This window comes from Aquarana catesbeiana, linkage group LG02, assembly GCF_042186555.1.
Source record: "Aquarana catesbeiana isolate 2022-GZ linkage group LG02, ASM4218655v1, whole genome shotgun sequence".
NCBI classification, from domain to species: Eukaryota; Metazoa; Chordata; class Amphibia; order Anura; family Ranidae; genus Aquarana; species Aquarana catesbeiana.
Window position 1 is genome coordinate 640,435,377 of NC_133325.1, and position 23,538 is coordinate 640,458,914.

The 23,538-nt window shown below is 45.2% G+C and overlaps 1 protein-coding gene across 1 annotated transcript in view; it reads right to left on the reverse strand.

Annotated features, from left to right (window-relative positions):
* Positions 1 to 23,251, reverse strand: part of PDK3 (pyruvate dehydrogenase kinase 3) — a 150,758-nt gene extending 127,507 nt beyond the window's left edge. Inside the window, exon 1 of the mRNA XM_073616436.1 lies at positions 22,791 to 23,251. Within this exon, the coding sequence (XP_073472537.1) occupies positions 22,791 to 22,896 (106 nt within the window). The 5' untranslated portion in view covers positions 22,897 to 23,251. The remainder of the gene's footprint in view (positions 1 to 22,790) is intronic.
* Positions 23,252 to 23,538: the final 287 nt, after the last annotated feature.

The following is a 23,538-nucleotide window of genomic DNA, read 5'->3' on the forward strand; positions in this document are numbered from 1 at the left end:
TTGCCAAGAAAATGATTCCAGCAGGATAAACTGACAGTTGATTAACTGGAAAAGGTCACCACTTCACCATCAGGCTAGAACAGTACAAGGTGTCCACCATCATTCAGCTGGCTGACAGTTTTACTCCACATTATATCCTGATGCTACTAAAAAGAAAATCCATAGCCCACACCTTTTTTGGTCTTGAACTGACTGGGGAAAGGTTAACGAGTTAGTATTGCTGTTTTTGTCTCATTAGGGAAATTTACCTTCATTTCCTGCCAAGGAAAACAACAAATTGGAAAGAAACCCACAAAAGAGAGGATAATTCGCTTCTTAAAAATTAGTCACCAGAATAGGTCCCACCTTGAAATTTTACCTATATCTCCTATTCTGGAGACAACTTCCCGCTGCCACCTCCCAGTCCTGTAAGAGGTTCCAAATTCCAGGAGGCAGTGGCGGCCATTCCGATCATGTGACCTCTGCGATTGGCAATCACAAGATCGGAACGCTCCCAATCGCAAGTAGGCATCGGGAGCTTTCCGGTAATCGCCAGTAGCTGTGCTGGGAGCGCATAGGGTGCGCACTCCCTGCACAGAAATGTTTGCATTTGGGACGCATATATGCGTTCAACTGGCGGGAAGAGGTTAACATATTAGATTTACCCTCACTTTCTGTCTTGGGTCTCAGTGACAATGGTGACCAAAACAAATTCAGAAATGTTACAGGAAGTAAAAGGATAATCCCATAGCGTGAGGGCCACTTTTAACAGTTGTCACCAGAACAGGTATCACCTCTACTCTCATTCCAGTAAACATTTTAGATTTCCCCTCACTTTCTGTATCATCCACAATTGTCATCATGAAAAATAGTGAGGGTGGATCTCCTCAGTGGAGAAATAGGCAGCAATAAAAACATGACATAGGTTCTAATCCTTCCCCAGTCTATCCAACATTAGAAAAAAAAGATTTGGCTAGAGTTCTAATTAAAATTTCTTCTTAATATGAAGTGCTAATTGGCAATATAGCAGACAGGCACCAGACAGCAAATCTCAAATACAGCAATAAAGAATAATCAGGGGTGTGGACATTTTTTTAAAAACTACTTGTACAAGGAACTAAATCGGGGGCCCAATCTACTTGTCCCTCATGGCATTCTCCTTGTCCTGATAAAAAAAAAAATAACTTGAACCAAAACTGTATTTAAATAACATTAGAGGCTGCATTCACAACTGAGCATTTTCAGCTCATAAAACGCCGGAAAAAACGCCTGAAAAACGCCCAACAAGCAAAATCCCATTCATTTCAATGGCACCTGTACTCATCTGAGCGTTTTGTCACCTGAAGCAAAATGCCTGGAAAACGCCCTAAGCTCAAAAAAGAACATGAGCTTCTTTGGGGCAGATTACAGGCGTTTTTATGCCTTTTACATTAGTGACCTGAACAAAATTGCAGCAAAAACGCTGTAAAAATGCGTCACAATCGTGGTAAAACGCTGTAAAAACGCGTGACTTTGAAACGCTCAGGTGTGAATGCAGCCTTAACATTGTGCTGTTTACCTTCTACTCACCTCCCTGCCTGTTTCCAGCACCGTACCTGGGGACTAGCAGGGAGGGGAGAGACCTTGCGGAATGACGATTGCAGATTGGGTGCTGGTCAGGAAAAGGGAGTCTTGGCTCCCTTATTTGTACACGATCTATTACACAACCACATTTTACACAATTTATGTTTAAATGATATTTTGAGATCTACACTTTGATTGTATGAATTATGCTCATAGGTGAGCTGTACTGCTTACAATATAGCCATAGAGGGTAGCGCCTACTCTTAAGTTCCCTTGGGAACCTATTAGGGGAGGCTGCAACCTAGTTTTCCTAAGCGCGGATTTTTTCACATAATTGGCTGTCTTAACGCTCAGCAGAAGCAAATGAGGCGCCAGCCCCAATTAGGAAAAAATAAATAAATTCTTCAGGTTACCCTTGCACGCGGAAGCACTTGGGAGCTTAGTACAAGCGCATGATGAGCATCCAAATCAAGCCCCAGTGTCCACTCCGTTAGGCTCCAGTCACCCCTGGGTGTTTTGGGATCATTGTAGGATCGCTACGATTCTACCCGCAATCTCAAAACACACTGCAATTGCAAAATGCAGTTCGGGTGCCATTATTTTAAACAGTACCTAAAATGTAGTGGTGCAGTTTTGGCGTGATTTATTGCGCGGCATATCACATCACGTGAAGCTTGTTGCCCAAAAAAAGCTCCTGCTCCTTTTTGAGTGACAAGCTTCACGTGAAGCAATTTGCTGTGTGATTAATTTGCACGTCAATTGCGCCAAAACTGCACCGCGTTTTAGGTGCCATTGAAAATAATGGCACCTGAATCTGCATTTTGTAATTGTAGTGCGCTTTGAGATCGCGGGCAGAATCACAGCGATTATGCCCTGATCCCAAAACGCCCAGGTGTGAATGAAGCAAACCCTGCTGTTTGCCTGCAGGGCGATATCCCTGATAAAATATGCCCTGCCAGACTGGTCCAGGCCAGCAAATTATTATATTATTACACAGGATTTATGTAGTGCCAATAGTTTATGCTGTGATTTATGAAATACAGGGAGATGGTACAGTTACAATACAATGCAAGACAAGAGGGTTACGATGGCCCTGCTTATTATGTCCTTACTATGTCCTAATGAAATCCTTTAGTACTGCTCTGCAAAACTGCTAAGTATAGTCTGCTTCTGGTGGAACTCTGATGAGTGGTGATCTGCAATTGGTCTTAATTGGATTATGCCCCTTGAATGTGCTTGGGGAAGCTCTGTAAGAAAAATAATGTGCACCAATGTAGCTGCACTGCTGGGACTTCAGAAGTGACATCGCCGGCTACATGTAAGTAACATTTTAAAAAAAAGAAGAAGCAACCACTAGCAGGGCACACATAATTAGAGGTACCTTACTGGTACCTAGCTAATGCCCCAATAAAGTTTTTCTACTTTAACCCCTTCCCGACCGCCGCACGACGATATACGTCGGCAGAATGGCACGGGTGGGCAAAAGGGCGTACAGGTATGTCCCCTTTAAGAAGCGGCAGTGCGGGCGGGCGCTGTGTGCTCTGTGACTGCGGGTTCCGTGGACTCGATGTCCGCCGGGTCACGGAGCGGAAGAACGGGGAAGTGCCTATGTAAACAAGGCATTTCCCGTTTCTGCCTTGTGTCATGTCAGGGATCACTGCTCTCTGTCATTGGGAGCAGTGATCGCTGTCATGTGAGTTGTAGCCCATCCCCCCCCCCCCCCCCCCCACAGTTAGAATCACTCCCTAGGACACACTTAAAGCGGAGTTCCACACAAAAATTGAACTTCCGCTTTTCTGAACCCTCCCCCCCTCCGGTGTCACATTTGGCAACTTACAGGGGGGAGGGGGGTGCAGATACCTGTCTAAGACAGGTATTTGCACCCACTTCCGGCATAGACTCCCATGGGAGTCTATGCCTCTTCCCGTCCCCCCGTGCTGTCTCCTGGGAACACACAGCTCCCAGGAGAGAGCGGGGACCATTTGGGACGCACAGCGCGACTCGCGCATGCGCAGTAGGGAACCGGGAAATGAAGCCGCAACGCTTCACTTCCTGATTCCTTCACCCAGGATGGCGGCGGCAGCTGCCGAGAACCGAGTGGGTTCTCGGCGTCCCTGCCGACATCGCTGGACCCTGGGACAGGTAAGTGGCCATGTATTAAAAGTCAGCAGCTGCAGTATTTGTAGCTGCTGGCTTTTAATATTTTTTTTTTTTTGGCGGTGTGGGTGGACCCCCGCTTTAACCCCTTGATCGCCCCCTAGTGTTTAACCCCTTCCCTGCCAGTGTCATTTACACAGTAATCAGTGCATTTTTATAGCACCGATCACTGTATAAATGACAATGGTCCCAAAATAGTGTCAAAGGTGTCTGATCTGTCCGCCATAATGTCGCAGTCACGGTAAAAATCGCAGATTGCCGCCATTACTAATAAAAAAAAATTAAAAATAAAAATGCCATAAAACTATCCCCTATTTTGTAGACGCTATAACTTTTGCGCAAACCAATCAATATACGGTTATTGCGGGTTTTTTTTACCAAAAATATGTAGAAGAATACATATCGGCCTAAACTGAGGAAAAAAATAGTTTTTTTTATATATTTTTGGGGGATATTTATTATAGCAAAAGTAAAAAATACTGCTTTGTTTTTAAATTGTCGCTCTTATTTCGTTTATAGCGCAAAAAATAAAAACCGCAGAGGTGATCAAATACCACCAAAAGAAAGCTCTATTTGTGGGGAAAAAAGGACGTCAATTTTGTTTGGGTGCATCATCGCACAACCGCGCAATTGTCAGTTAAAGTGACGCAGTGCCGAATCGCAAAAAGTGCTCTGGTCAGGAAGGGGGTAAATCCTTCTTTCTGGGGCTGAAGTGGTTAAACAAGGTTGAACTTTAAATATCTTCGAGTTGTGTGCCTGTGTAAAACCTGGATCAATTAGAGCAAAGTAAACGTAGCAGGCCATTAACTGCAATGCACTTCCCAATGCTCCAGGCTTTACCTTTGGGTGCTTTTGATGCAACATTCCCGCAGATCAATTTTGAGATAATTAAAATGTTTGTAAAGCTCAGCCATGAAATTTGCACAAAGCATATTCCTCTATAGTGTGTGCTTGTCTCGAATAAGAGCACTAAGTGTCATTTCTGTCTGCTGCCTCATTTCTCTGCTATCTGCAGGAATCACTTCTGACAAGTTTACCTGACAACAAGAGAAAAAAGGTGACAGGGGAGGGAGCTTCAGCACACAGCCTGTGGTTGATAACCTCAGCTCTGTCCCTATGTGCTGTGTGAAGGGGGTGTCCCTTCCTTCCAATCAGCTCTCCTGTCAGCAGGGTGGATTTGATTTCAATCAAGTCAATTTAAATCACTAGTAAAAAGGCTAGATTTAAATCAACTTGATTTAAATCATAAATTTTAAAAGCAACTGTCATCTCTGACCCGCTGTTGACTCACTGGCAGTCCCATTAACTTTAATGGGAAGGCTGGTCATGCGGCAGTGACACAACAAGGTGAGGAATGCGGTGGCAGCAGGTGAGTGGATGCCTGCTAACAGGCCCTGCCATGATGGATCTGAAATTACAGGTTCCTTTTAAATGTAAGGACTTATTATTGCTGGTAGTTAGAATCTTTAATATTTGCAAACAAAATGAAGGTTTCCTATTTAGAATAATAAGCTGTCAGGTTAGTAAAACAGCGATATCAGAACCGATATTAGGTTAATCACACATACAGTGCCTTGAAAAAGTATTTATACCCCTTGAAATTTTCCACATTTTGTCATGTTACAACCAAAAACGCGAATGCCTTTTATTGGGTTTTTATGTGATAGACCAACACAAAGTGGCTCATAATTATGAAGTGGAAGGGAAATAATAAATGGTTTCCAATATTTTTTACAAATAAATATGTGAAAAGTGTGGCGTGCATTTGTATTCAGCCCCCTTTAGGCTGGGTTCACACTGGTCCGACAAACGCTCCGACATTGGGAGCTCATGTCGCATGACGTGTGAAATTTAATGTTTCCCTATGGGAGCCGTCCTAACTGGTCCGACACAAGTCGTTCCGACTTTAGAAATGCTCCCTGTACTACTTTGGTCCGACTTTGATCCTACTTCAGCCTATTGACTATCATTGAAGTCGGATCAAAGTCGGATTGCCGTCTTGCATGATCCGACTTCGGCACGCGACTTGTGCTCAGATGTTCTTGAGGGGGAACTCCGTGCCAAATTTTAAATAAAAAACCGGCATGGGTTCCCCCTCCAAGAGCATACCAGGCCCTTGGGTCTGGTATGGACCTTGAGGGGAACCCCCTACGCCGAAAAAACGGCGTGGGGGGTCGCCCCCAATCCATACCAGACCCTTATCCGAGCACGCAGCCCGGCCGGACAGGAATGGGGGTGGGGACGAGCGAGCGCCCCCCCCCTCCTGAACCGTACCAGGCCGCATGCCCTCAACATGGGGGGTGGTGCCTTGGGGGAGGGGGCGCGCTGCTGCCCCCCCACCCCAAAGCACCTTGTCCCCATGTTGATGAGGACAAGGGCCTCTTCCCGACAACCCTGGCCGTTGGTTGTCGGGGTCTGCGGGCGGGGGCTTATCGGAATCCGGGAGCCCCCTTTAATAAGGGGGCCCCCAGATCCCGGCCCCCCACCCTATGTGAATGAGTATGGGGTACATCGTACCCCTACCCATTCACCTAGGGAAAAAGTGTCAATTAAAAAAAAACACTACACAGATTTTTAAAGTAATTTATTAGACAGCTCCGGGGGTCTTCTTCCGACTTCGGGGGTCTCTCCGGTTCTTCTCCGCGCTCTCCGGGTCTTCTGCCGGGCTCCTCCGCTATGTTCTGCTCTTTTGCTATAGCGGAGGAGCCCGGTCTGCTGCCTTCTTCTCTTCGGGGGTCTCTCCGGTTCTTCTCCGCGCTCTCCGGACCTTCTGCCGGGCTCCTCCGCTCTCTTCTGCTCTTTTGCCGCTCTTTTGCTATAGCGAAGGAGCCCGGTCTTCAATCTTCTGCCTTCTGCCTTCTGCTCTCTTCTCCTGATGTTGACACGACGCTCTCTGGGGCTGGAATGCACTCTGAGCGCTCCGCTCTGACTTATATAGGTGGTGACCACGCCCCCTTATGCCGTCACAGTCCCTGGGCATGCTGGGACTGTGACGTTTTAGGGGGCGTGGTCATCACCCGATGACCACGCCCCCTTATGCCGTCATAGTCCCAGCATGCCCAGGGACTGTGACGGCATAAGGGGGCGTGGTCACCACCTATATAAGTCAGAGCGGAGCGCTCAGAGTGCATTCCAGCCCCAGAGAGCGTCGTGTCAACATCAGGAGAAGAGAGCAGAAGGCAGAAGGCAGAAGGCAGAAGATTGAAGACCGGGCTCTTTCGCTATAGCAAAAGAGCGGCAAAAGAGCAGAAGAGAGCGGAGGAGCCCGGCAGAAGGTCCGGAGAGCGCGGAGAAGAACCGGAGAGACCCCCGAAGAGAAGAAGGCAGCAGACCGGGCTCCTCCGCTATAGCAAAAGAGCAGAACATAGCGGAGGAGCCCGGCAGAAGACCCGGAGAGCGCGGAGAAGAACCGGAGAGACCCCCGAAGTCGGAAGAAGACCCCCGGAGCTGTCTAATAAATTACTTTAAAAATCTGTGTAGTGTTTTTTTTTAATTGACACTTTTTTCCTAGGTGAATGGGTAGGGGTATGATGTACCCCATACTCATTCACATAGGGTGGGGGGCCGGGATCTGGGGGCCCCCTTATTAAAGCCCCCGCCCGCAGACCCCGACAACCAACGGCCAGGGTTGTAGGGAAGAGGCCCTTGTCCTCATCAACATGGGGACAAGGTGCTTTGGGGTGGGGGGGCCGCAGCGCGCCCCCAAGGCACCACCCCCCATGTTGAGGGCATGCGGCCTGGTACGGTTCAGGAGGGGGGGGGGCGCTCGCTCGTCCCCACCCCCATTCCTGTCCGGCCGGGCTGCGTGCTCCGATAAGGGTCTGGTATGGATTGGGGGCGACCCCCCACGCCGTTTTTTCGGCGTAGGGGGTTCCCCTCAAGGTCCATACCAGACCCAAGGGCCTGGTATGCTCTTGGAGGGGGAACCCATGCCGGTTTTTTATTTAAAATTTGGCGCGGAGTTCCCCCTAAAGATTCATACCAAACACAGTGCCGGGCATTGGCGGGGATCCAAGTCGGATCCCCGTTCATTGAAAGTCGGACACATGCCGGCTTCATGTCGCAGGGCAAAGTCGGATCCAAAGTAGGACGGCTGTCGTGTCGCACCAGTGTGAACCCAGCCTCACTCTGATACCCCTAAATAAAATCTAGTGGAACCAATTGCCTTCAGAAGTCACCTAATTAGTAAATAGAGTCCACCTGTGTATGATTTAATCTCAGTATAAATACAGTACAGCTGTTCTGTAAAGCCCTCGGAAGTTTGTTAGAGAACCTTAGTGAACAACCAGACAGGTCAGGGATAACGTTGTGGATAATTTGAATCCAGGGTTAAGTTTATAAAAATACTTTTTCAAGGCACTGTAGTTGGAATTGTAGTTGAAACAATAACATTGCCAGTACATGTTATCTCAGCTTGCAGAGCTTGGATTCATTGAACGAGTTTACCAAAAATGTAGTATTGCAGAATATACAGCCTCATGCTACATCACTATGCTCCATTTAATGCTGAATAAACAAAATGATTAATGTATCTTAAATAGAAAACATAGATTTTTACTCCAAAATCAGATTTGTTTGATTTTTTCTTTAAAAATCATCGATTTTTTTATCCACCCTGCCTGTCGGGAAACTACCAGATTGTATTGCCCATGTAATGGTATCCAGTGCGTGCGCATATACGCAGGAATGTGCAAGCACATGGGAGCACGTGCACAGTGTCCATTGGCGCAAGACAGCCTATTTAAAGGATGCTCAGATTCATGCTCAGTGACTGGTCTTCAGCTGTTCCTGTGTGTTCTGCTTTTATCCTGTATTATACTCGTTGCTGACCCGGCTTGTTATTGACCTGACCTTGGATCCTGTTCATGCTTCTGCTCATCTGTTCCTGACCTCGGCTTACTCTTGACCTTATCCCTGTCTGATGCTTTTGTACCTCATCGTCTGCTCGTTGCTGACCCTGGCTGCTACCCTGACTACACTTCTGTCTCCAGGTTGGCTCTATATTATTCCTGAGTGCCGGTTCTGGCTGTCCCTCATTCCAGCTCCAGTTGTCAAGGTGTGTTCCTGCTTCATGCCTGCTGGGCACTCTGACAAGCCACTTATCCAGAACCTGCAATTCCTGCAGAGTACCCTTTAACCTCGGCTGGTCTACCCTGCATTACCTCTGTTTCTGGTCTGATGCCTCGCCTTACCCTCTGAGTCTACATCTCCTGCTGCAAGTTCTGCTATCAACACCTGCAGGCACTCGTGTTCCTTCTATACCTCTGCACCAACTGTTCCACCTTCAGTGGGGCCTGGGCTAGAGATACAAGAGAAGCCAACCATGTGAATTCAGTCTCCTACCAGGTACGTGACATCACCTTACTGAGCTCCGCAAAGTGTAACTTCAGCTCCCGCCCCCTTTTTTCTGACAGCTTAGACCAGCTTTTTAAATTCTACACTTTGAACAACTGTAGAGAAGAGAAGACTTCAGATAAACAGGTGCAAATTACTGTATGTAGGAGGATTTGTTTCATCTCTGTATATTACCTGAGGTCTGCATCACCAGCCCATTATCAGCAGTAGCCTGCAAAACATTTATTGTCAAGAAACCCACAGCAAACACTCACAAAGTGTACCATACTCATAATTATCCCTTTCATGACTAAGCCTTTTTTTGAAATTTGGTGTTTACAAGTTAAAATCAGTATTTTTTGCTAGAAAATTACTTAAAGCCCCCAAACATTATATATATTTTTTTAGTAGAGAATCTAGAGAATAAAATGGCGATTGTTGCAATATTTTATATCACACGGTATTTGTGCAGCGGTGTTTTAAACTCAACTTTTAGGGAAAAGGGACACTTTCATGAATTTAAAAAAAAAAACAAACAGTAAAGTCACCCCAATTTTTTTGTATAATGTGAAAGATGATGTTACGCCGAGTAAATAGATACCAAACATGTCACGCTTTATAACTGCACGCACTGGTGAATTGGCGACAAATTACGGTACCTAAAAATCTCCACAGGCGACACTTTAAAATTTTTTTACAGTTACCAGGTTAGAGTTACAGAGGAGGTCTAGTGCTAAAATTATTGCTGTGATACCTCACATGTGTGATTTGAACACTGTTTACATATGCGGGCGCGACTTCCGTATGCTTTTTTTTTGCTGCGCGAGCTCGCGGGGACGGGGGTGCTTTAAAATGTTTTTTTTCCCTTATTTATTTTTATATTAATAAACTGTGTTTAACCACTTCCCGCCCGCCCTATAGCGGATTGACGTCCAGGAAGTGGTTCTGTTATCCTGACTGGACGTCATATGACGTCCAGCAGGACAACATGCCGCAGCGCGCCCCCGGGGGCGCGCATCGCGGTGATCGGTGGAGCGGTGTGTCAGTCTGACACACCGCTACACTGATCTTGGTAAAAAGCCTCCGGCGGAGGCTCTTTACCACGTGATCAGCCGTGTCCAATCACGGCTGATTACGCTGTCAATAGGAAGAGCCGTTGATCGGCTCTTCCTCACTCGCGTCTGACAGACGCAAGTAGAGGAGAGCCGATCGGCGGCTCTCCTGGCAGGGGGGGTCTGCGCTGATTGTTTATCAGCGCAGCCCCCCGCAGATCACCACACTGGACCACCAGGGATCGCCACTAGGACCACCAGGGAAGGGGCAACATGTGGATGGCCAGGTATGTACCCCATGGCCATCCACATGTGCCAAATCTGTGCCAATCAGTGCCCACAAATGGGCACTGATTGGCACAATTATGTTGCAGTGATGCCCAGCAATGCCACCCTTAGGGGCATCACTGCAAATAAGCAATGCCATCAGTGCCACCCATCAGTGTCCATTCATGCCACCTGTCAGTGCCCATCCGTGCCCATCAGTGCCCATCTATCAGTGCCCATCCGTGCCCATCTGTGCCAACTATCAGTGCCACCCATAAGTAACCATCAATGCCACCCACGAGTTCCCATCAATGCCACCTATGAGTGCCCATCAGTGCCGCCTATAAGTGCCCATCCGTGCCACCTATGAGTGCCCATCAGTGCCGCACACCAGTGCCACCTATCAGTGCCCATCAGTGCCACCTATCAGTGCCGCCTATCAGTGCCCATCATCAGTGCCCGTCAGTGCCACCTCATCAGTGCCACCTCATCGGTGCCACCTCATCTGTGCCCATCAGTGCCGCCGTATCAGTGCCCGTCAGTGCAGCCATATCAGTGCCCGTCATTGAAGAAGAAAATGTATTTATTTACAAAAAGTTTTAACAGAAACAAAGAAAAACGTGTTTTTTTTCAAAATTTTCGGTCTTTTTTTATTTGTTGCGCAAAAAATAAAAACCGCAGAGGTGATCAAATACCACCAAAAGAAAGCTCTATTTGTGGGAACAAAATGATAAAAAATTTGTTTGGGTACAGTGTAGCATGACCACGCAATTGTCATTCAAATTGCGACAGCGCTGAAAGCTGAAAATTGGTCTGGGCGGGAAGGTGTCTAAGTACCTGGTATTGAAGTGATTAAAAAAAAAAATTTTTTTTGATCATTTTTATTGCTGTCACAAGGAATGTAAAAGACCCTGATCCCTCCTTTGCACTTCAAAGTATTCAGATCGCCGTTTTTGGCATTGGCAGCCGAGTAAACGGGAAGTGACGTCATGACGTCGCTTCCGTGTTTACTATTAGGAGGCTGGAACAAAGCTGCTCATTGCTTCGGTACAGTCTGTCCATAGCCGCCGGAGGCGGCGGATTTGTCATCGGCCTCCCGATGGAACGGGAGGCCCGGTAAGAGCGGCTGGAGGCGTCAGGAGGGGGGGACGTCCCCTCTCGCTCCTCCGGTATAACAGCCGAGTGGCTTTTAGCCGCATTGGTTGTTATACCAGGAAAGCCAATCACCCGCTCTAAAAAACAGTACCGGGATGATGCCTGCAGCTGCGGGCATCATCCCGGTATAACCCCGGAAAGCCGAGTACGCACATCTGCGCACGCTCGGCGGGAAGGGGTTATACTACTACATTGGGAAACACACAAATCACAGTCACCACTCTGCACACATTTGACTTTATTGTCCTCAACCTGGTATGTGACCCCTAGCTGCAGAAAGACTCTAAATCAGAATAAACAGTATATATCACATATCAGATCTCATTACAAGGTCCAGTTGGGGAGTTATTTCCAAAAAGTTGTCTTTATAATAAAATAATACATAACTTTTTAGCTGATATTAGTAACAGGATGCAGAAAGGAAATAACAGAGATATAAATGTCTTTGTGCACCCTGGAGGCCAGCTAGAGGACCGGTATATGTTATTTTATCCACTGCTTATGTACATCATTGTTTGGATCCCAACCAAAGATGTGTTACCCAGCCCTAAAATAGGTTACATCAGTATACCATCAGAGGTTATTTCTTATCCTTGAAGGTAAAAGATCACCAGGTTCCAAACCCTTGTGATGAAATAAACAGATAAAGTGATGTTAATTATTTTCATGAAATTGCTCGTGTGTAAAAAGCTGTGGGAAGAGATTTACACCAGGTTGTTTATGCTACAAATCACTTGGGCACAAGCTTTTGTTGGAAGAGCTCAAAGGTTAGAAATCACCGGTAAGAACAGTTTGTTCTGCAAGAAAAGGAAATCAAGGGCACTGTAGTGGATCACGATCTTGAAAAATGTTAATTGGTCAAAGTTTGAGGTGAGATCAAATATTATTAAGTCTAAGTATGGGTTGCGAAAAGATGTTTTTTTTTTTGGCATAGGCATTTGCTAAATTATACTGAACCAGTCTAATCTAACCAGAAACTGGTTTGCAAAGTACAATATGTGCCAACAGGTAAATAAGTCCCGTGAATTAGCAATGCAAGGCTGGCAGCGTGTCTAATATGCATTTATAAAATGCCAAGAAGGATTACTAGTGCCATAGACTTCACAAAAAAAAAAGTTTATGCTCCATCATTTGATATGTGTGTCTAATGGCAACCCTTGTTCTGGGTAGAATATACTAGATGAATCACCTGCACACTTTATAGATCTCTAAGAGCCTCAGACTATATCTCCTACAGTATTCTGTGGGGTTGATTTACTTAAAGTAAACTTTAACTTTTTTTAATTTTGTATATAGCACAGGAAAGGTTATAACCTCTGTCAGATTTTTCGCCATCTGTGTACCATTACGACGATTTCTCTTCACTTCCTGTCTCATAGCCAAGCAGGAAGTGAGAAGAAATCCCTGAAAATTAAGGGAATTCCTTGGGAACCCCCAGGTCACCAAGAGCAAGTGTCCCCATTGGAAGATTTCCTTTCTATTACTTTTCTGGGGACAACCCAAAATTTGGGATTTTCTTTCACTTTCAATGAAAATGGTAAGCAGGACAAATAGAGGGGGACTCTCCTTAACAATGGCACAGACAGCAATAAAAACCAACAGGTGTTCTAATCCCTCTCCACTCTATCCAAAACGAAAGAAAAAGTTTTGCCTCTAGGTATACTTTAAAGTGTCACAAATCCCACATCATAAAAGAAAAAACTATCAATAAATGGTGTATTACATACTGGTCATACTCACTCAGTCGCTATGGGATTCCTCTTCTGTATTCTGCAAAAACCTGGTTGATCCTGCTGTTCTCTATCTCCCCCTTCTGTTCATGTCCCCAATTCAGCTAGGGATTTTGCAGCTGTGGTCACAACTCTGCACATGCTCAGTTTTCAGTGAGTTTCTATGCTGAGCTTTTCCCCCTATCACATCTGAGCAGCCCATGTGACTATAGTATCACACATGTGGATGTATATACAGTGAGTGGTAAATGACAGCCTACTCCCTCCCTGCTCCTCCATGCCCACTAACCAGCTAAACACAATGGGGGCAGGATATTACATGTAGATTAATAGATTCACCTCCCTCTTATTCTGAGACACAGGCTAGAGGAGTGTGACACAGCTTGTGACTGGCAGAAATCCGCCCACACCATGTTTTTTTCCACAAAAAAATAAAGATTTGACTTCAAATAGGGTTGCACCGCTACTCTTTTTTTTAAATCGGTAAGTACAAGTACAGATATTTTCTGTCAATACTCGCCGATAACGAATACCGATACTTTGCGATGCGATTTGCATCAATAAAAAAAAAATGGGTGCAAATCGCACTGCAAAGAATCACATGTGATTTGAACAAGAATGCAGTGCAACTGCTGTCTGAATCGCATTCCATTTTCCCCACTGCTCCTGTGTGTGTGTGTAGAGAGGGAAAAGCGCCATCTAGCGGGCAGTTTATTAAAAATGTTAGAACGCATAATAATACATATATGGTCAAATACAAAATCTGCATAGGTGCCCCAGTCTCACTGATGATAGAAAATCAAGGCCTGCTGGAGGTGCTCACAGGGCTGAAGGAGAAGTTTCTGGGACCCAGTGGGTATAGGGTGGAAATGATGTCAGCTTGGGGGCGGAACACCTATACATCTCCTCCAGCCCAGGACACCTATGCAGATTTTGCATTTGAACTGTACCAAAGTAAGTTCTAACATTTTTAATAAACTGCCCACTAGATGGCGCTTTTCCCTTTCTACACACACAGGAGCAGTGGGGGAAATCACATGCGATTCGGGCAGGAATTGCACCATATTCCTGTTCAAATAGCATCCGATTCTTTACAGTGCAATTTACGCCCATTCATTTTGTATTGCCGCAAATCGCACAGAAAAGTTTTGGTTTTGGTATTGGGAGCATTCGTGAAAATGCTCGGTATCAGCACCATATTGGTGCATCCCTAATTTCAAATATATATTTGTATGCCAATCTAAAATAGTTTATTGATATTAATTATTTATTTTTTACTCTGTATTCCAAATGCTGTTTTTTTTAAATCTTGAACATGTGACCAGCAGAAGAGGACTAGAAGCTCCTCCTGCTTATTTTTCCCTGCAGACAGGCTGGGAAAGATCTGGGTCATGTGACAGCTTTTATTAACAAAATAAATACAGTGTCATCATCCGAAATAGAAGGGACAATGTAAATTAAAGGAGAAGTACAGCCAAAGCCAGTTTTGGGGGGCAAAGCCGACAGTGGTGACTGACAGTCACTAGCTCTCTGATCACAGAGCTCTGAGAACTGAGTGATCAGTGGCCTTTGATCACTCGGTTCTCAGTCTAAGGCTGGCCATACACTATACAATTTTTTTGTTCAACTTTCCCTTAGATTTACCAAAACCATATAATATGAGGTCAAACCCTTTCAATGTGTATGCATTAAGGCAGGCCCTTGCACTACATAGTTGAAGGTAAATCTAAAGGAAATTGAATAAGAAAATTGTATAGTGTATGGCCAGCCTTAGAGCCAGTGGGGGACAGGTGCATCAGACCGATGCTGCATCTGTCTAGGTCAGTATTTTTTTTTTTAAGAATTATACTTAACTTCTCTTTTAAACAGTGTGTGTTTAGTATCACTGTAAGGCAAATAGACTTTATTTGCAAGGGAAGTTGCACTTTGCAAGGATTTTTCCCCAGAGCTTAGTGAATGGTCTGCTGACTTTCAACTTCAACATCCAATCATGTGCAAACAAAAAGCAAGCAGTTTTTTTTTTTTTTTTAAATTTCCTAGCACGTTACTGGGTATTTTTTGAAAAGTGACATTTCACGATTATTACTAAGCTCTGGGGAAAATGGCCTTGCAAAGTGAACAGTCAATTTGCCTTTAGTAAATCAACCTGTGTGTCTGCCTTCTTTCCCACCCCAGGTCACAACAAAGATGTCACTTTCTTTTGGCTGGACTCCACGGTTACTTATTTATTAATTAACAGTATTGGGAATTTATTTAGCAAGAGTGATACCATTATTAGGCTTTATAAATAGCAAATTAGGTAGAACTAGGTATTAGAGTGGCTGTCATTTTGCCAAGGGAGAAATTTCACTTTATGTCCTTCTCTCACCCTCCACCAACACTTTTGGAGGTTTTTATTTTCTGTGGGGGAGCAGGTACCTAGGTAGGCAAACCCACCGGAAGTTTGGACCCCCTGGCCCTTCCCCGCAGTCTTCTAGGACATATCAAAGGTCCCAGGAGGCTGCGGGACCATTCACACAGCACAACGCGGCACACGTTATTTTTTCAATAAAGCTGAAGAATCTCTTTAACAAATACTGTACTATGAATAATAAACTACATCAAGATCTTTTTTGTTGATGGCATCCCTATTGTTCTGATGAAAATAACATTTTGGATTTTCTTTCAAATGATCACCAAGACAAATACAAAGAGTGAATCTTTCTAGTGTCGATACTGATGGCAATAAAACCTGACAGGGGTACGAACTGTTCCTTACTGTATCCAAAATAAAAATTTTTTAAAAAGTCCCATTTTAACCACAGTGTAAAGATTTTGATGTATTATTTGAAGCTCATACTAGTGAATAAGGTGTGTCACTGAGGCCCATAGAAAGAATCAGTGATAACTGCAAGAACAAAGGTCCCTTATACATGGGGCAGGCTCCACTGGAGTCCCCCTGCTCAGTGGGGATCTGTCCACTGATCCCCGCTGAGCAGACGGATGGCTGATCTGTGTCCGCTCCACCTATGCAGAGCGGACAAAGACACAGCCCATTGTCCTCTATTGGCGGTCGGGTGTAAAAGGACCGCCTGTCCATTTACACGCGACTGCCATCTGATCCAAAAGATGGATAGGGAACAGATCCCCATCCGTCTGTTTTTAGCCGACAGGACCGGTTTGGATGTCAGCGGGTGACATGTCTGTTGTCAACCGTTGCTCCATAGGAGGAGACTGGAGGGTCCGATCCATGTGTTATAGCAGACAAATCAGATTGGATGTTGGCACATATCCGTTGACACCTGCCGCTCCACAGAGTAGTGTCCACTCCGCTTATGCAGAGCCGACACGGCGGCTCTGCTCTATGGATGGTCAGATGTAAAAGGACCGATCCAATCTGCCAGGCGGATGGAGATCCCCATCCGTCTGTTTTTAGCCGACAGGATTGGTTTGGATGTTGGTATGTGTCTGTTGGCGGGTGTCAACAGACACATGTCCGTTGACAACCATCGCTCCACAGAGCAGACTTGAGGTTCCGATCTGTATGTTTTTTTTCTGACAGGATCGTTTTGGATGGCAGCGGATGTTAACGGACACATGTCCATTGACAACTGTCGCTCTATAGAGACTGGAGGGTCCGCACAAAAAACTAACATTATGTTAATATTTAGTCCCCATTCGTACAAGGTGGACTGCGACAAGCAGATCGGCTTGCTCAGCGGGGGATATGTCCACTGAGGTGGCGGATAACAGGTTCATGTCCACTAATGCTGAGCGAACATGGACACAGCCCGCTGTTCTCTATGGGGAGGCTGGATGGAAACGGACTGCCTGTCCATTTCCATCCGACCGTCATTTGATCCGACAGACTGTTTTTGGCAAACCTGATCGGATACAGGTGGGTGTAAACACTTCAGATTACATCCACCTCCCCTCGGAGTACAATAGGTGGTCCGATCGGGTCTGCCTGAAGAACGGACAGGCAGACTTAATCGGTCCACTTGTGCGAAAGGGGCCTTAAATATGACATTTATCCAGTGCAGACCACGCCATGGGGGAGATTTACTAATTTGGTGCAACTGTGCAGAGTAACCAATCAGCTTCCAGGTTTTAGCCCTCATTCACATGAGGCGGACTTCGTTTCCATGGAGCCCGCCTCGGTCCGCCGGCTCAGCGGGAGATCTCTCTGTTTATCTCCGCTGAGCCGGCGGATGACAGGTCCCTCTCTGCTCACTGAGCGGGGAGGGGCTTGTCAGGCGCCGCTGCTGCCTATGGAGGGATCGGATGAAAACGGACAGCGTGTCCGTTTTCATTAGATCTCACCCGATCCGATAGCGATGGATCCGGACGTAGGGCCATCCGTCTGCTTTTTGCGGATTGGACCAGGTCGGATGTCAGCGGACATGTCTCCGCTGACATCCGTCGCTCCATAGGCTAACATGGAGCACCCGTTCAGGTCCGCCGTCAAAACTGACAGGTGGACCTGAACGGTCCAATCGTGTGAAAGGGGCCTTACTGTCAAAGCTTAATTGAGCAAGCTGAAGTTAGAAGCTGATTGGTTACTATGCACAACTGCACCAGATTCTGTGTGCACCAGTTTTAGTAAATCTCCCACTATGTGTGAACGAGCCCTAATACATTCAACTGCACGTCCATGGTGCTGAAACACCAACATGTTGCTCTGTCCTTCCTAAAACAAGATCTGTGAAAATGAGCTATTCGCTCAATGTAGTTGGGTAACTACATTGTTATTTTTCAAGAAGCAATCCTTGTTCAGACTAACTCCAACCACTTTCCACAAATTGTATGTCAACAAACACTTACTAACAGTTCAAAATCAAAACTGAAAGCTAAACGGATCTTCAGCCTAACAAAAACGAATTCCAAGTTTAAAGGGAAGACATTCTTTGTATATACTGTAGGCGCATTGCAGTATTTACCTTAAAGCTCAACTTCGGGCAAAGGTAAAAAAAAGTTCCCTTGCTGTAGGGCTGCCCCCGCATTGCAAGAGTTAAAGTGATTTTAAACCTTCCTTTTTTTTTTTTTTTAAATAACAAACATATCATACTTACCTCCACTGCGCAGCTCGTTTTGCACAGTGTGGCTCCGATCGTCCTTTTCTGGGGTCCCCCAGCGGCTCCTCCTCACATCAGATAACCCCCTAGGAGAAGCACTCTCCCGAGGGGGTTACCTTGCGGGCGTGCTCCCAAGTCCAGCATTGGCGTCCATAGACACGAATCCTGGACTCAGCCCCGCCCCCCTGTCATTGGATTTGATTGATAGCAGTGGTCTCCAAACTGCGGCCTGCAGGCCAGGTGCAGCCCTTTGCTTGCCTTTATCCACAGCTCTTGGGGCACTATTTCTCCCACTGATATAAGGCATTTTTCCTCCCACTGACACCAACCATGGGGCACTATTCCTGCCACTGACACCAACACTTGGCAGTATTCCTCCCACCAATACCAACGATGTGGCACTATTTCTCCTCCCACTGACAACCAAGACTATACATTGCTTACACTAGGGCATTTTCTACTCCCATTGGCCAAAGTCTACCCCCCCCTAAAGTCTGAAGGACAGTAATCTGGCCCTTGTTTAGAAAGTTTGGAGACCGCTGTGTTAAACTTTTTGAAATAAAGCAGGAAATCCAATAAGACATTTTTGGTAATTTTTCAACTATTACTGTTTTTTTTCCTGCTATAACGTTTGTAAAATACCCAGACCGCAAACAAAACATTATGTTATTAGTCTGAATACCAACTGCACTAAAAATATACCATGATGAGCCTCAGTGCAGCGTGCTGTGGCATTTAGAACCACTGACTAGGATTACAAGCAGCATAGTGGTCACATTTACTCATTGGGGTTGATTTACTAAAGGCAAATTAGACTGTTCACTTTGAAAGGGAAGTTGCACTTTGCAAAGGCACTTTTCCCAAAGCTTAGTGAATGAGAGGAAACTCTGCTAACTTCCATCATCCAATCATGCAAGCATCCTTACACATGATTGGGTATTCTTTTCAAAGTGAAATTTCACCACATTCACTAAGCTCTGGGGAAAATTCCCTTGCAAAGTGCAACTTCCCTTGTCAAGTGAACAGCCTAATTGCATTTGGTATATCAATCCCACTGAGTGAAGGTATTTTCCACCTCATAGGCACCTGTGGAAAACTCCTTCAAAGTGAACCTGTCCTGATGTATAAAAGTGTCCAAAGTAACACTGTTGAAGTTCAGCCAACCCGTGGTGCCAACGATGACCTGTATTGGCCTCTGACAAATGTTTGTACCCCAATAGAGTCCCTTAAATTACAGCTCTAGGCTGTCTATAGGTTTTTTGACTTCTCTCCAAGTCAATACTAAGCTCTGCCCACTAATACAACGGCCTCATTCACACGATATTTTAGTGCCAACTGCGCAAGAATGCAGTCGATTTCTGCTGCTGTGTTCACAGGTGGATGCGCATAGTTGTGGCCGCTCTCCATGTACAAAACAATGACAGGCTGACAGCAGCCACAGCTGTCTGCAGGTTTTCTGAAGTGATCGCGCATGGAGTGATTACCTGTGGTTAGGGACAGATATCTTCCTGGACTCAAGCTGTTTGCGTCCAGGAGAGATCATCTCTAATTATATCTGAACCCCTGCAGACAGCCACAACGATCCCCATCCAACTTGGAATTCAGCCACAGAATTCCACTAGATTTTTTTTTTTGCAGCTGGCACTAAAACACTGTGTGAATGAGGCCTAAGACCAAACTCATGACAGTCACAGGCCACAGGATCTATTCACAGCTTTAGATCTCATTGGTCATTATGGGGCAAACAGTTATTTTTAAAAGACCTTTTTAAAACTGAGGTTTTACTTTAATATGGACATAGAAAAAATCTGAATCACAGGTAGAAAGTTGACCACAGTAACCCGATATGTTGCCATGGGTTACTGCACATCACTACGGTTCTTTACAGTACCTCATTGTCAATGACAGATCCTATTATCTGATGGATCTAGTATCAGATGTATCTTTGTATCTCATGAATCCATTTATCTGATGGGTCCTTGCAATTGATGGATCCTAGTATTTGATAGATCTATGTATCTGAAGTATCCTAGTATCTGATGTATCCATGTATCTAATGGATCATTGCAACTGATGGATCCTAGTATCTGATGTATCCTTGTATCTGATGGGCCCTTACAAATTCAGTTGGCCATACATGGATCGAAATTCGGCTGGTTCAGCAGGGACCGGACGAATTTTGATCCATGTATGGGCAGGCTGATTGTACCAAAGTTGATCCATTGATTAACTTGGGTATAACCAGCCTGTCAGATTTTTCTACATACGATTACTGCTAGTAGCTATATCCACTAGCAGTAATCGTATTCAGCTGGCTGGGAAGGCTCCCCGCTCCCACTACTGGCAGAATACAATAGTGCTCTGGGGGGCATTCCTCCATCAACACTCACTGTGTTAATGGGGGAATCGAGCAATTTTCTTTTCTTCCACTTGTGGTGGAAGGAAAGAAAATAGTATAATCTATGGCCTACCTAATAGATTCTAGTATCTGATGGATCTATGTTCTTGATGTATCCTTTTATCTGAGGTATCCTTGTATCTGAGGTATTTGTGTATATGATGGATCCTTGTATCTGGTGGGTCCTTGTATATCTGATGGATCCCCGTATCTGGTGTATCCTTGTATCTGAGGTATCCTTGAATTTGATGTATCCTTGTATCTGAAATATTTTTGTGTATCTGATGGATCTTTGTATGTGATGGATCAAAGCAGTTGATTTACTAAAGGCAAATAGACTGTTCACTCTACAAGTGAAGTTGTGCTGTGCAAATGTGGTGAAATGTAATTTGTCAAAGAATACCCATGTACATACAAGTAAAATAAAAAAAAAAACGTGCTTGCACATGATTGCATCCTTGTATCTGATGGATCCTTGTCTCTGATGGATCCTCGTATCTGGGTCCTCGTATCTGATGGATCCTCTTATCTGATGGATCCTCATATCCGATGGATCCTCGTATCCGATGGATCCTCGTATCCGATGGATCCTCGTATCCGATGGATCCTCATATCCGATGGATCCTCATATCCGATGGATCCTCATATCCGATGGATCCTCGTATCTGATGGATCCTCATAGCCGATGGATCCTCATATCTGATGGATCCTCGTATCTGATGGATCCTCGTATCTGATGGATCCTCGTATCTGATGGATCCTCATAGCCGATGGATCCTCGTATCTGATGGATCCTCGTATCTGATGGATCCTCATATCTGATGCAATCTTGAGTTTCACTATAGTTGAAGCAATGTGCTAATCTACTCTTACCACTGAAGCCACTAAACATCACTAAAAATGACCTTTTATTACATATATTAAAACTATCTGGGGGAACCTCCGAAGATCTACACATACCTAAAAAAGCGTATCTTTTACAAACCAGGTAATTTATATCTTTTTACCTTCCCTTTTATGGGGAAGTACTCTATTAGGTCTTCACACAATCCAAGACTAGTATTATCTTCTTCTAGCCCGGCCTTTCTAAACCTGGATTCCGTGAAATTCTAGAGTTCCTCCAGAGGTTGCTCGCAGTTGCTTTGGAAATTAAAAATGTCTGCCTCTCAGATTATTAACCATTGACTCCATAATTATCTTTATACCTATCTGTAGGGGGGGGGGGGGATTCTCCCGAGTGACTATTATTAGCAGAGGTTCACTGATACTGGAAAGTTGCTTCAAAGGTTCCTCCAAGTTAAAAAGGTTATGAAAGGCTGTTCTGGAGAGTACTCATTCTATCTAATTTCTTTCATCTATCTATATGAGTCTCAGGGGGTTAGACAAGAATATTGAAGACCACTGATAACTTCTTGAGACTACCTAAAAGAGCTTTCCGGTATGTTAGCTTGTCACCCAAGTATTATTGTTGTCTCGTACCGATGTGGTGGCTGCATTTGTTTTTGTTAGGCTTTTTTCACCAGGTGATCTGACCAGTGATACACTAGGATGCCTACACTCTTAAAGCCAAACTCCAGCTAATACTTTATAAGCAGTTCCACCAGTTTTACTCCCTTTGGGATAAAGGTTTTACATAAATAAAAGCTGATTATTGCAAGCACCCCTGTCAGTGGTAAATGGTTTGTCTCAACTCGCCTACTGCTACATCTGCAGGACAGTGTGTTCTGTTGAAAAACAACAGACGTACTGGCCAGATCACCAGGTGAAAGTAAAGGAAAAATAAAAAACCTAAAAAAGAAAATGAATGCAGACATGACATCTAAGAATCGATAAACTGTAATATAATAAATGTTTGCTTTTGGGTTTAATAATGCTTACTGTCTTCTTCATATTCTCTTATCTGATCATCTCCACCTCTATTAGATCTGACCTTGGTCCCTCGTTCTCTTCATCCCTTCTATATCTCTCTCTGATCTTGTCAATAATCAACCAGGTACAACCTGACAGCACTCTATATTAAAATCCATCATGAGAGAACTGGAGACCCCATGACATAATATGACACAATAAGCACTGTGCACAATGACACAATCACACTCACCAAAATCCAGGAACTGCTTGATGGAGAGAGGAGAGGGGGAGAACTTGGAGTAGTACTCGATCTGATTGGGGATGGTGTTTTTCAGCAGGTACCTGCACAACCTCATGATGCTCCACAGCAGGTAGGTGACCAGCCACAGGGAATGTTTACAATGACACCATCTACCTACTACAGCCTGCTACTATGCCCATTGCCCTATAGAGATGTGTCTATTTGTAAGCATATATATGTAGATGGCGGCTGAGCAGGATGCTGAAGGTGTTGGACACCGGGGCACAGCCGATGCTGCCTCTGGACAGATAGTCGGTGTCCAGTGCTGAAAGTAAACAATGATGATTGCAGAGAAAAGGAAGGAAACAGCCAATGCTCCGACACCTCCTACTCAGCACCAGCGCTGGCAGAAGAGGCCTGGACACGCCCCCTCCCCTGACCCGCGCGTTCCCGTGTACAGCACGTCCACACTTACATTCCTACACCAGGAACCAGGCGCGTTCGCGAGCAGGAGCCTGTGGGCGTGACTAGCTGGGCGTTCTGGGAGCTGCAGTCCCACCCATTCAGTCATGATTGGTGGAGAGCTTGAATAAGTAGGTTGTGCAGGTAAAGCAACGAAATAAACAATGAATGAGGTGGATGGCTGGCAGTGACGTCGGCACAGAGACATGAGTCTATGAGTCAATGAGTCTAGGAAAGTACACAAGAGTCTGAGGTATATAGTGCCATATAACAGCAAAGCTGCAAGAGTGGATCT